This window comes from Rhinopithecus bieti, unplaced genomic scaffold (assembly GCF_001698545.2).
Source record: "Rhinopithecus bieti isolate Rb0 unplaced genomic scaffold, ASM169854v2 scaffold_41913, whole genome shotgun sequence".
NCBI lineage: Eukaryota > Metazoa > Chordata > Mammalia > Primates > Cercopithecidae > Rhinopithecus > Rhinopithecus bieti.
The window spans coordinates 2240787-2254662 of NW_016818964.1; the positions used below are offsets into that span (position 1 = coordinate 2240787).

The window sequence follows — 13876 nt, forward strand, 5'->3', positions numbered from 1 at the left end:
AAAAAAAAACAAAACATATATATATATATATATATATATATAAGCTAAATATTAAAAATTAACTTTTTATATGGGGTTTATATAACTCCAGAAAACCTGTGTCAAAATAGCTTCCTAATATTTTGGCATATATTGCTCCCGCCATTTATATACATACATAAATTTCATACTCACATACATATGTCCACACATTTTTACAATAATAGGTTCATATTATACATACTGATATATATGCCACCTTTTAAAAATTTTTTTGCTTCAATGGGTTTTGGCAAACAGGTGGTGTCTGCTTACATGGTTAAGTTCTTTAGTGGTGATTTCTGAGATTTTGGTGCAACCTTTTTAAACCTAAAATTTATTATGAAGTTTATATCATGTAAATAAATGTGTGTCATATTCTGTGTAATGGTTACATAGTATTCTGTAGTTATACAAACAGTATTTTATTTGTCTAATCCCATATTATTGAATATGGAGGTTGATTTCAGTTTGGGGTGACTATAAACAAAGCCATGTTGAATTTCTTTATACATACATTTTGGAACACTTGTCTGATTATTTCTTTGGGATATATTTAATGCTTGTATTAGGGGGTATGTGCTTTTTCTTTCTTTCTTTTTTTCCTTTTTTTTTCTTTTTTTGAGACAGAGTCTCACTCTGGTAGCCCAGACTGGAGTGCAGTGGTATGATCATGGCTCACCGCAGCCTCGACATCCCAGGCTCAGAGGATCCTCCCAGCCCAGCCTCCCGAGTAGCTAGGAGTATAGGTGTGTGCTACCACACCGAATTAACTTACTGTATTTTTGGTAGAGACAGGGTTTCGCCATGTTGCCTGAGCTGGTCTCATACTCTTGGGCTCAAGCAATCTATCTGCCTCAGCCTCCCAAAGTGCTGGGATTGCAGGCATGAGTCACTGCACCTGGCATGTGCTTTTTCTTATTCCTGAATGCATATTGCTAAATTGTTCTCCTGAAAGATTGTACCAAGTTTGGTTGGCATAATACTTGGTTCAAAGATTGAACCAAGTATTGCCGGTTGTCCAGGAATTCCCATTTCTGCAGGTGGTTACCAATATTAGGTTTCTTCATTGTCTAGTTTAACTCTGGTTAATAGTTGAATGGATAAAATTTTATTTTCAATAGGTACTGAAATAAATAATTAATTAGATTAAAACTATTTTCATTTACAAGTTTCAAAAATTTTTTGTGAGGTTGGACTTTTCCTCCTTCTTGCGTACTAGCCATCACTTTTAACATTTTGTGGGATGCCTGTTAAATATTTTGCCTGTTAAAAATTTTAACCACTGGGATGGCTCACATTTTTCCTTTTGCCTTCTGAGTGTTCTTTGTAGTTTTCCATCAGTTATTAATATTTTTTCTATTTCAGGTTATGGACTATAACATTAACTTGGGAAAACACCTTCTCCCCTTAGTGGTTCAGGTGCTCAAATACTGCTCTTGTCCTCAACTCCGGCATTATTTCCAACAGCCACCTCGTTGCTCCCTCTGGTCCCTAAAGCCTCACATCCGGCAGATGTGGTTGAAGGCCTTGCTTGTCATCCTTTACAAGGTGAGCTGGGTGGTCACTGCTGTTTTAGATGCAATGGTTCTCTTAGAGAGCATAAGGAGAACACCTGAGTCTTTAGTTGAAAATTTTGTAGAATAAAAGTTTGACCTTCGGAAGGAAGATCAGGATATGCAATTACTGTTAAGAACCAAAGAGCTATTGAAATGAAAATAGAAATGGGAGGCCCTGTCGATATGTGCTCTAAAAATGTTTAAAACAAAGAATGATAAATGGTAGGCTATTGATCAAGAACCTCTGTTTATAGTGTTTATACTCACTCTCATGTTTTATCTAAGTATTAATTATTATTTCAGAAAACAAAGAAGGTATCTGAAATTGTATTCACCCGCTAAATGTTTATGCCAGATAATTTTCTTGAAAAAAACTGTAACTATGAACTGGCATGCCTTGCTGTCAGTGGTTTGGTGAAGGAGGAAAGGAATATAGTCCCTTGTAAAAATAAGGCCATGGAGGAGGGCGTGGTGGCTCACTCCTGTAATCCCAGCACTTATGGAAGGCCGAGGTGGGTGGGTTGCCTGAGTACAGGAGTTCGAGCCCAGCCTGAGCAACATGGTGAAATCCTGTCTCAGCAAAAAATTAGCCAAGCATGATTGCACATGCCTGGTCCCACCTACTTGGGAGGCTGAGGTGGGAAGATCACCTGAGCCTGGTAGGTTGAGGCTGCAGTGAGCTATGATCACACCACTGTACTCCAACCTGGGTGACAGAATGAGACCCTGTCTCTAACTAAACAAATAAATAAGGCCATGAACAGAATCTCTTTCTACTTCTCTCTCTCTCTCTCTCTCTCTCTTTCTCTCTCTCTCTCTCTCTCTCTCTCTCTCTCATATATATATATTTATCCCCAAGAGATACTGCAAACAGTATCTGGCAAGATCAGGTGGAAAAACTTACCCTTTAAAATAACCATTTATCTTTTTCTCCCTCATTTCATTGGGCAGTATCCATACCGAGACTGTGATATCAGCAAGATCCTGCTGCATCTGATTCACATAACAGTGAATACACTCAATGCGCAGTATCATAGCTGCAAGCCCCATGCCACGGCAGGACCTTTGTACAGTGACAACAGTAACATAAGCAGATACAGCGAAAAAGAAAAAGGTACATATCTAAATTGCATCCCAAACCTAGCTTCAATACATAATAGATTTCTGGACAATGTTTTCTTATTAGATACAGGAGTGTTCCCAGATATCATTCTGGAGTAAAAAGAAAATCGCTTTCTTAATTTTCCAGCCTCCCATGAATGTTGCTGCTTTAACTTTAAAATTGAGCATTCGAGAAGAATAGTTGATATGCTTCTAAAGTCTATATTGTAAGAAATAATATTTTGTAAAATATTTTCTGCTGTTTGATTCAGGAGCCTTCATAAGCCTTTTCTTACGTATTAGAAGCGTCTCGTTTTTGGGCTATAAAGTAAGTCCTGGTTAGCACACAGTGGAGCCATTCTTTGTAGGTCTCTAGTTTGCTCCTGACCTTTGTGCTCATATAGTTTCAATGGAGTCTAAGTTTGCTGAAGTGCTTTTTCCTAGCCTTTTAATTCAATACAAAGTGATTCAAAGCAAGGGAAATGAAACATTTTTGCTGCTTAGGTGTAAGTTATCTCCACTATGAACACTTTTTTCTATTGCTACCTTTTTCTAAAAGGAGGCAGTAGAATGCAACTTTAGCTAGAGTAAAATTGCAGCCTGTTTTCAGGTGAGACATAAAGAATCAGGGTGTGTATTTTTAGTTTTTAGTGGAAGTCATGGCTGACTAGATTTTAAATTGACATCATTTAATCTAGTCTTTGGAGAAAACCAAGTGTCCAATGACCCTTTGTGAGGTTAGTAGAGTCTCTTTTGGTAGGACTGCTCTGGAGATATCTCAAAAGTGTAAATTGTAGCCAGTGTTCCACTGTTTGTTATTGCTGAATGTTCCAGAAATCTAGTTTGGCTACAGATGGAACTCGAGAACTAGGTTCTTTAAGTTCTGGTACCATTCAGATCCTTCCTGAAGAATATCTTGTCTACCAGTTTAGGGTTTGGTCTCCGGGAAATTGGGGAGATCTGTTAAGCTATGGATGTTTTCAATGTGGGCTTAGTGTTTGGGCCAAATCCTGATGAACCTTTCTGGATGGGAGGCGCCATCTTGTGGTCTTTCAGTATTGATTGTTCAATGCGTTTTGAAAATCACTTCAAAGTTATGTAATGCAAATCACGTAACTATTGGTTGGAAAACTGCATTTTCAAAGGATATTTTCCAAAAGGAAATAGAGAAGTAAAACAGATTATTGTGTTCCATTTTCCCAGAAACATGTGAATTTGATAGGCGTTCCCATCTTTGTGGATGTTCGCTGGATTTAAAAACAAATTCATTTTGATTGTTAACATTTATTTTATTTAATTAAAAGTTTAGTGTGGTTATTTCATCTAAAATTTACTGCTTCAAGTTTCATTTACTTGTAGAATTTTGTGCATTAGAACAGGATGAGTCCTTAAAACTTGATGCATGTAATGCCCTTATGCTAAAAAAAAAAACTTGAATAATCATAATCACACCTGAACCTCATCTGTCATATACGTAGATGTACATACAGGCCAAACATTATTAGTTCAGTGATATTCAACTTGAATAATAGGTTAACTCCATTTATGGTGCTATTAAATGCATTTTAGTAACCTTTTCTGTTGCCACTTTGTACGTGGCTTTCGCCTTTCAAAAGAATGAAAGAAGAAAATTGGTTAAGTAAACTTTGTGGGTTGCAACATATCAATTCTTTCCTCATTAACATATTTTGGGGTTTATCTTGGATTTAAAAATGGCCACATGGGTATAGAAGGGAGGACATAGAAACAAGTTCAATAGGCATTCGAAGTGACCAATTTGTTTATGTAAGATTAGGGATCGTAAGTGTCGGCCGGGCACAGTGGCTCAAGCCTGTAATCCTAGCACTTTGGGAGGCCGAGACGGGCGGATCACGAGGTCAGGAGATCGAGACCATCCTGGCTAACAAGGTGAAACCCCGTCTCTACTAAAAAATACAAAAAACTAGCCAGGCGAGGTGGCGGGCGTCTGTAGTCCCAGCTACTCCGGAGGCTGAGGCAGGAGAATGGCATAAACCCCGGGAGGCGGAACTTGCAGTGAGCCGAGATCCGGCCACTGCACTCCAGCCTGGGCGACAGAGCGAAAAAAAAAAAAAAGATTAGGGATCGTAAGTGTCAAAGATTCTTTCTGGGATTCATGAGATCCATAATAGTTACACGTGGTAAACTCCTCAGAGAAGAGTCTTACTTTAATAGGAGGAAATGTTATTTTCTGTTTTCTTTTTCCTTTGTTTACTCTTTCAGTCCATAATCATTCGTGGAGCTTTTGAGATGACAAGTGGCTTTTCTAAGCTTTTTCTGTGTGTTGCGTGTCTCATTATCAAATGTAGAGTACAGTATTTTGCATTCACACCATGTAAGGTGCATGTACTGTTAGGCTGTGTCTATGCCAGTTACCAAATCCCAGAAAGGCAGATTTTTTTCTTCTTTTTTGGAAAGGCCAAGATCCACTCATTTTGTTTAATTTCCTTTCCCCAAATCAGCCTGAAAATCCACGCAACACAGGCAAGTCAAGCAGTGTCACAGGCTCCTGGAAAAAGTAGCTGACATCTGTGTGTCATCTGGTGTTAAGCGTACTGGAAAAGTTTCCCAAAAAGGGACTGTTGGACTCCCAAGAAGCCTCTCTTTAAAAATGCTGCCAGTTGTCATGTGAAAAGTGATGGGCAATCTTGTAACAGCTTCCTCTGTCCAATAGATAGATAATTTGATGCCTGGATGAAATACCAACCCATGGCTAGACTTGGGCTGGTGCAGAAACTACCCCAGACCTTGTTCCATAATGCTTTCATTGAAATGCTTGTGTAGACACAGCCTAAGAGAGAATAACCTCTTAAGTGTAATTTTGACTTTCTCTCCCCAATTAGAAGAAGATAGTGTTTTTGATGAATCTGATATTCATGATACACCTACTGGACCCTGCAATAAAGAGTCTCAAACTTTTTTTGCAAGATTGAAAAGAATAGGCGGCAGCAAAATGGTGAAATATCAGCCGGTTGAGATGAATGTTCAGAGAAGTATGAATTTTTTCTCTTAGTAATTTTATGCAGAAATGTTGTACTCTACTGTTTGTTTGGGGTGAAATCTTAATTTTATTATGTTACTACACATTTTAATACCGCTGATTTATATATATGTATGCACAAACAGTATATATATATACACAGTTATATATATACGTGAATCGACAGATACATCATTAATGTCATGATCGTCTTTGAGGGCCATTGCTTGATTTGATTTGTTGCAAAATGTTTGCTTCTCTTCCACACGATTTGAATACAGTTTCCTAGATCTGCCTCAGCCAAAAAATGATCCCCTCTCCTATGCACAAATGAACAGAGCTGAGGAATTATCCCGAAGTCCGAGTTTGGAAATCAGATCTTAAACTGGCATTTTGGTGTCTTTCATTCCTAAATTTTCCAGTTTTTGAAATTAGAACGAACCTTACAAAAACTTGGCCAGAAAATTCGTTTTCCCTCCTGGTGGAGCTGGGATTGTGATGATGATTTATGCCAATTGTATGCCCAAGGATGAGGGGAAAAAATGGTGAAATCTCCAAGTAAAATAGTACTAGCTTTTTCTGTTTTGATCAGGTGAAATAGAACTGGCTGAATATAGAGAGACGGGTGCATTACAAGACAGCCTTCTCCACTGTGTGAGAGAAGAAAGCATTCCGAAAAAAAAGCTGCGCTCTTTCAAACAAAAATCTCTTGATATAGGGAATGCAGACTCGCTTTTGTTTACATTAGACGAACATCGTAGGAAGTCGTGCATAGATCGGTGTGACATAGAGAAGCCTCTGACCCAAGCTGCGTATGTCGCACAAAGACCAAACGACCCTGGACGTTCTAGACAGAACTCTGCTACGAGGCCTGACAATAGTGAAATCCCCGAGAACCCAGCTCTGGAAGGGTTTCCAGATGCTCGAAGGCCTGTCATACCAGAGGTTAGGTTAAACTGTATGGAGACGTTTGAGGTGAAGGTTGACTCGCCAGTAAAGCCTGCTCCTAAAGAGGATTTAGATCTGATAGATCTGTCCTCAGATTCAACATCGGGGCCTGAAAAACACTCTATACTCTCAACCTCCGACAGCGACTCTCTTGTATTTGAGCCTCTTCCCCCTCTCAGAATAGTCGAGAGTGATGAAGAAGAGGAGACGATGAACCAAGGCAATGACGGCTCCTCCGGTAAAAATGCTGCCTCCTGTCCTGCCATCCCCAGCCATCCCTCTGTCCTCAGCCTGAGCACAACTCCGCTTGTGCAAGTAAGTGTGGAAGACTGTTCCAAAGACTTTTCTTCTAAGGACTCAGGAAATAATCAGTCAGCAGGGAACATGGACCCTGCCCTCATCACTCTGGAAGACCCTATGGACGCCGAAGGATCCTCAAAGCCAGAGGAACTGCTGGAGTTCTCCTGTGGTAGCCCACTAACGCTGAAGCAAAAACGAGACCTCCTTCAGAAGTCGTTTGCTCTCCCTGCGATGTCGCTGGATGATCACCCTGACCCGGGCACTGAAGGGGAGAAGCCTGGGGAGCTGATGCCAAGTTCAGGGGCAAAAACCGTCCTCCTCAAAGTTCCCGAAGATGCGGAGAACCCCACAGAAAGTGAGAAGCCTGATACCAGTGCAGAATCTGATACAGAACAGAATCCTGAAAGGAAGGTGGAAGAGGATGGAGCTGAGGAATCCGAATTTAAGATTCAGATTGTTCCCAGGCAGAGGAAGCAGAGGAAGATTGCCGTCAGTGCTATCCAGAGAGAGTACCTCGACATCTCCTTCAACATTCTAGACAAACTAGGAGAACAGAAAGATCCAGGTAAGCTCGCCTCTCTTCTTTCTCCCAGCCTTAACTTTAAGTTTGTGCATCTTGTTTGGTAGGGTACCGGCGTTGAATATGCATCAGACTCAAACTCTTATAATGTCAGGGTGTGACATTGTGATGCTTCGCAATCACTCTGAATCCTTCCGGTTTAGTGGACAATGTTGGATGCAGATGTGGTTCTACTGGCTCCATAAATGTTTCTGTTTTTGTTGTTTTAAACTCTGCAGTCAATTCTTGATCACCCTTGGCAATGAGATGCACTGGTTAATTCGTATCGGGATAATCCAGGTATCATCTTAGCCTTCCTCAAACAGCAAAAGTCATTAACTTGAACTCTTTGCTTTCTTTTTTTCTCTGCTCTATACTAGTGAGCTATGATATAGTCCAAAGAAGGAACCAATGTGAAGGGCTAAAATAAAGCAAACAGTGCTTAGAATGATTAAGAATTGACTGTATAATCATTTACAGGGCATACAGCTGATTGTAGATACTAACCAAATATCAGAAACCAAAAAATACCGGTTACAGCCTAGACCCTAACCCACAGTCATCACTTGGTGATGAAGTTGTCACTGCCCATGGATTTCCTGCATCAGGGCCATTTCTTATGTTTGCTTGGAGGCGTTGTTCCTAAGAAAGATAACTTGAAAGAAATGGCAAGCCCATGATCCATCTCATCCTATAACACAGTCTTCTGTAATGTTACTGTGACACTGATCAGAACCCATCTTCATTTCTTAGTTCAGATCTTTTAAAATAAGTTAATGGGGCTGGGTGTGGTGGTTCATGCCTGCAATCCCAACACTTTGGGAGGCCGAGACAGGCAGATCACAAGGTCAAGAGATCGAGACCATCCTGGCCAACATGGTGAAACCCCGTCTCTACTAAGAACACAAAAATTAGTTGGGTGTGGTGGCGCACACCTATCTTTTCAGCTACTCAGGAGGCTGAGGCAGGAGAATTGCTTGAACCTGGGGTTGCAGTGAGGTGAGATCACGCCACTACACTCCAGCCTGGTGACAGAGTGAGACTCCATCTAAAAAAAAAAGTTAATGGGACTTTAGAAAAAATGGAATTGGCTAGGGATGATTATTTTAGTAGATGTATAGACTGTGGAAGGTTAAAAACTGGTGAAGGTCTTAAAGACCTCTAGCTTAGCCCCTCATGTTATACAGGAAGATACCGAGGCTTAGAGGAGGTGATGCACCAGGTCACATGGCCAGACAGAAGCAGTGCCTGATTCTAGTCACGTTTTCCCGCTATTCCACACAAAAGCAACTTCTAAGGGGATGCACCCAGCTTTTTTATTTGCCTCAAGCGTTTCCAGAGATTTCTAGCTGTCATCTAGCCCATAGGACCGAGCTGTCTACCTCAAAAACGTGCTGTAAAACTCTGTTGAATGAACATTAGCGTATTCAGAAAGGGTCATGCTCCAGCCAGGCAGGGAAAAAAGGGTCCTTGTTCATAACAAAAAAGTTTAAGAAGTTAAGAAGGCTTTCAGGAAAACTGGGACACCTTTTTATTGTTTGGGGCCAGGAAAATGGCTGCATATGGAAGGAGGACGGCACTGACCTAGAAATGATAGAGGTCTATAGGGCAGGTGCATACGAAGCTGAGGTCCACAGGGTGAGTCTCTGTGATGTGTAGGTTGCATGTAGGTTCTAGCGTGCAGGTTTGTGTGTGCAACTGTGTTGCCTTCTTTAGTCACCCTTATGTTTGATTGTTCCCCAGACTACCAGGGAGGACAGTGGTTTTGTATTCATACATTTGTTAACAGAACAAGGGAAAAATACATGATAATTATAACATGTCTTTAAAATGGCATAATATATACTATTATATAACATATATATATTATACTGTCATCATAATTTTATGTCTCCATAGGGCTTTGCCTCTCACTGACTCTGATCTGATCTCTTCTGCCCCTCCTTGCTGGGCATGTGGAGGAGTCCTGTGTGCTCAGAGCATGACCCAGGCATCCCCAGACTTTCCTGCCTTCATCATCAGTAGTGAGGGAGACCTAGACACTTGCCCCTCCAAACCGTCCCAAATGCACAGCCTTACCCTTGCTAACTGCCAGGAGTCCAGGACTCATCTTACTATACACTTCACTCTGTTTATGTCAGTCCCTAGAGTACTGGGTCATCCTTCATATCCCTCACTCAGAGCTCGACAAGGCCTTGCATACCTTCTGTTCTGAAGCTTTCTCCCTCGTTACCCTGGCTCCTGAAACCCTTCCCCTGTGTCCTAGGAAATTCATGGTCCTTTATGAGCAAAATTCCTCACACATGTTCTGTCTCCTCTATTTCCCTTGCCTTCTGAGTCTAATGGAAGCCCAGCTCTCCCCAAGGGCATTGCTTTCCCTACAGCCCATGTCACTGGACTTGGCCGGGGGCAGCATCTTCCTTGTTCCACACTGCCCCTTCCAGACCCTTCCCTTCTTGTCTCTAGAAACCTCCGCTCTGAGCTGCATACCCTCAGACCACAGTACCCACTACTTGCATTGCTGTGCCATCACGAACGCTGGCTCTTCCTCACTTGCTGACAAATTTGATTCGTGGCCCTTCTTACTCTTTCCTAAATTATTCCTGCCGTAATTCCTGTGGATTTTAATATTAGTGTAGATGACACTCCTGACACTTGGTTTCCTTGAATGCATCCTCTCCAGCTATTGTTTTTTTATCTTCCACCTTAGCTCAGCTGCTCTCACCCATGGTCACATCGCAGACCTTATTGTTTGCCAATAACTGCAACCTCTTCATGATCTTACTTTCACATCTCTTATTCTCTGATTACCATTTCTTCTCTCCCTGGATAATCATGTATTGATCCAAGTATTTTTTGCTATCCCTCCCATACTTCACGTGTTTTCTACTTACTCAACTTACACTCAAGGCTATCAATGTAATCCCTCCCTGCCTGCACCCTCTCAGGCCTTTCCCTTTTTAGATTTGCTTGGCTAAACACAACCCGTGTTAAAACCAACTCTCCCTCTACGGGTACCTGCACCTATCAGATGAATGTGACTGGGTAAAAACACATAATGCATTGTTCAAGAAGTTAAAAGAAAATTAAGAAACATGCTTGAATTCTTTAACATGACCAGTGAAAGCATAGCTCCAGGACTGGCCAGCAATAGCACATGGGCCAAATCTGCCCCACTGCCTGATTTTGCAAATGAAATTGTATGAAGTACAACTACACATGCACAAAATAAAATTTAAAAAAGAAAAACAAAAACACACAATGTTGACTGCTATCATTTTAAATTAATGGCCATGAACCTCGACTGGGTCATTCAACCTGGTAATCATAATGTATTTTCCTGGTCCATTCACATTTCCAGTCTCCTAAATGACTATTTTATAACTACTTTTCTCCCTGAACTTTCAATAAGTCTTCCAACTGACATAATTAAAAGGACTTTCCACAGCCTCCTACCACCTTATCTGCCCACCTTCCAGCCTCTGCACCTACACACCTGGACTTCCTGGCTGGGGCTATAGGTTAACTGTCTGTATTCCTGTTTACACCCAGCCTTTCCACATGTGGACAAGATTCTATCTCTCTAAATTACTCAAGAATATTGGCCCCTAAAATTCTCCCCTCTGTATCCTCCCTTAGTATATTTTTTTTCCTAAAGGACCCTTGACTTGAGCCTACAAACAATCTTATTTCTCTTTCTTAAACAAACAAAAGCACTTGATGCATGATCTGCCAACTGTTATCCCATTTTACTTCTTTCCTTGTAGTAAAACATTTTGGAAGAGATAGTATAGAGTTGTCTCTTCCAAATTCTATTAGAGTTGTCTCTTCCAAACTCTATGCTAAAACATGCTAATGAATTAAAATTAAAAGAAAACAGAAACACATAATGTTGACTGGTATCATTTTAAATTTTGATATCATTTAATTTTGGTATCATTTTAATGTTTTAGTATAGAGTTTGGAAGAGACAACTCTATACTATCGCCAATTTTCTTCCATTCTATTAGTTCTAAAAGCTGTTCATATGCCAGGCATGGTGGCACACACCTGTCATCCCAGCTACTTGGGGGGCTGAGGCAGGAGGATCTCTTGAGCCCAGGAGTTGGAGGCTGTAGTGTGCTATGATTGCACTTGTGAATAGCCACAGCACTCCAGCCTGGACAACATGGTGATACCCTGTCTCTTAAAAAAAATCATTCCCACTATTTCACCCAAACAGCAGTTGTCAAGGTCACCAGTGTCCTTCACTGCTAAATCTGTCAGCAGTCAGCCATGAGGTCTGATGCTGACATATCTGCAATATTTGACACTGTTGGTCACCCCATCATTCTCTTTGGTTCCTCGCCATCTCCCTAATGACAGAATGACTTGTGGTCTCTGTCCTTGATCCTAGTCTCTTCTCTATGAACTCACTCTCTCGGTGGTCTTGTCTGGTTTTAGCCTTTACATATTGTCTCTATGCTAAGACAACCATCAGTGACCTATCGCTGGAATAATGCTGTGTAACAAACACCTCAGCAGCATACAACAGTAAATATTTATTTAGTTTGAGAGTCTATGACTCATCTGGGGATTGGCCAAGGCTTGGATGGCTAGGCTCTGCTTCTCATGCCTGCTGACCTCACCCAGGACCTTGAAGCCTGGAAATATTCTAATGGTGATGGCAGAGTCACAAAAGAACAAGCCCATTTGCAGAGGCACTTTCCAAGCCTCTGGCCATGTTATTCTTGCAACCATTCTGTCAGCCAAAGCAAATCACATGGCTGAACCAAAGTCAAGAGGGGAAATACACTCTTCCTCTTTAGTGGTAGACCTTTAAAGTCACATGGTGAAAGGATGGATTCAGGGAGATATGAAGAATTGGGGCCACATCTCTCAAATATTGCATGGGACTTTTTTTTTTTTACTCGTACTAAAATATTACCTGTTGTTTATCTGAAATTAACATTTAACTGAGCATCCTCTATTTAATCTGGCAACCTTAATCTACCTTCAAAACACATCCAGAATGTGGCACCCTCTTCTTACCTCCACTGTTTCCACCCTGGCCTGAGCCACTGACATCTCTGACCTTGATGAACTGCTACACCCTCCTGACTGGCCTCCCACTTTATACTCCTATTACCTTCATGCTCTCTCAACACAACAGCCTGAGTGATCCTTTAAAATAGGAGATTACACCATTCCCCTGTTTAAAGCCTTCCAGAGACTCCCTATTTCTTTCATAGCAAAAGCTCAAGTTCTTTAAATTCCTGCAAAGCCCTATGTGGTCCTAGTCCTCACTGGCTCTCAACTGCGTTCGCACTATTCTCACCACAATGCTACTTAGTCACAGTGACCCCTTGTGAGGTCTGTATTCCTTACCTTTGGGCCTTTCCACTGATTGCTCCCTCAACCTGGAACTGCCAGATATCTGTCTGGCTCATTCTCTCCATTCTTTTAATTCTTTGACCCAACACGAGGTTCTCTGTGAGGCCTGCCCTGGGTTATGCCCCACACTCCGGCCCTGACCTGGTATCTTAATGTCTCTCTTTCTCTTCTCTGTTTCTCTCCTACAGAGAACTGATCTTCCAACATACAATAATTTATTCACTTTTATGCATATTAATTATTATCTGTCTCTCCCCACCAAAATGAAAGCTCCTGAAGGCAAATATTTTGTTTGGTTTGTTCACTGATTGTATCGCAGGTGACTAAAAGAGAGCTGGCAAATGTCTGATGAAGGAATGAAAGGATAGCCTGACATTTTCTGTCCATCACTATAAAAAATTGAATACAAATATTTTAAGCCGAGTGGATAGCTCTATTCAGATATTTATCTTAAATTTATACAAGTAAAAGTTTCATAAAATGATGGAGGGCTGAGGAAAGATTGCCTCGCTAACAGAATCTTAGTACACTAATGATTATTACTGACCTTGTTACAGTAAGACGTTTCTTTAAAATTAAAGATACACCAAGGATTTTAATAGGCATGCCAAGGCCAGGCATGGTGGCTCATGCCTGTAATCCGAGGACTTTGGGAGGCCAAGGTGGGTGGATCACCTGAGGTCAGGAGTTCGAGACCAGTCTGGTCAACATGGTGAAACCCCGTCTCTAATAAAAATACAAAAATTAGCTGGGCATGGTGGTGGGTGCCTATAATCCCAGCTACTAAGAAGGCTGAGGCAGGAAAATCACTTGAACCTAGGAGGCGGAGGTTGCAGTGAGCTGAGTTCATGCCACTGCACTCCAGACTGGGCAATAGAGCAAGACTCCATCTTACACACACACATATACACACACACAAATAGGCATGCCAAAACTCTAAAAGTCTTAATAATCTTTCAGAGAATCCTGAAAATTAGCTTTAAGCTTTTCACTAACATTATTGGTGAGATTATTAGGCGT

The 13876-nt window shown here is 41.2% G+C and overlaps 1 protein-coding gene across 1 annotated transcript in view; it reads left to right on the forward strand.

The window, feature by feature from the left end:
- The window catches only part of UNC79 (unc-79 subunit of NALCN channel complex), a 251871-nt gene that overhangs the window by 156659 nt on the left and 81336 nt on the right, over nucleotides 1-13876 (forward strand). Inside the window, exons 27-29 of the mRNA XM_017857864.1 lie at nucleotides 1387-1569; nucleotides 2529-2691; nucleotides 6269-7489. Of these exons, the coding sequence (XP_017713353.1) occupies nucleotides 1387-1569; nucleotides 2529-2691; nucleotides 6269-7489 (1567 nt within the window). The remainder of the gene's footprint in view (nucleotides 1-1386; nucleotides 1570-2528; nucleotides 2692-6268; nucleotides 7490-13876) is intronic.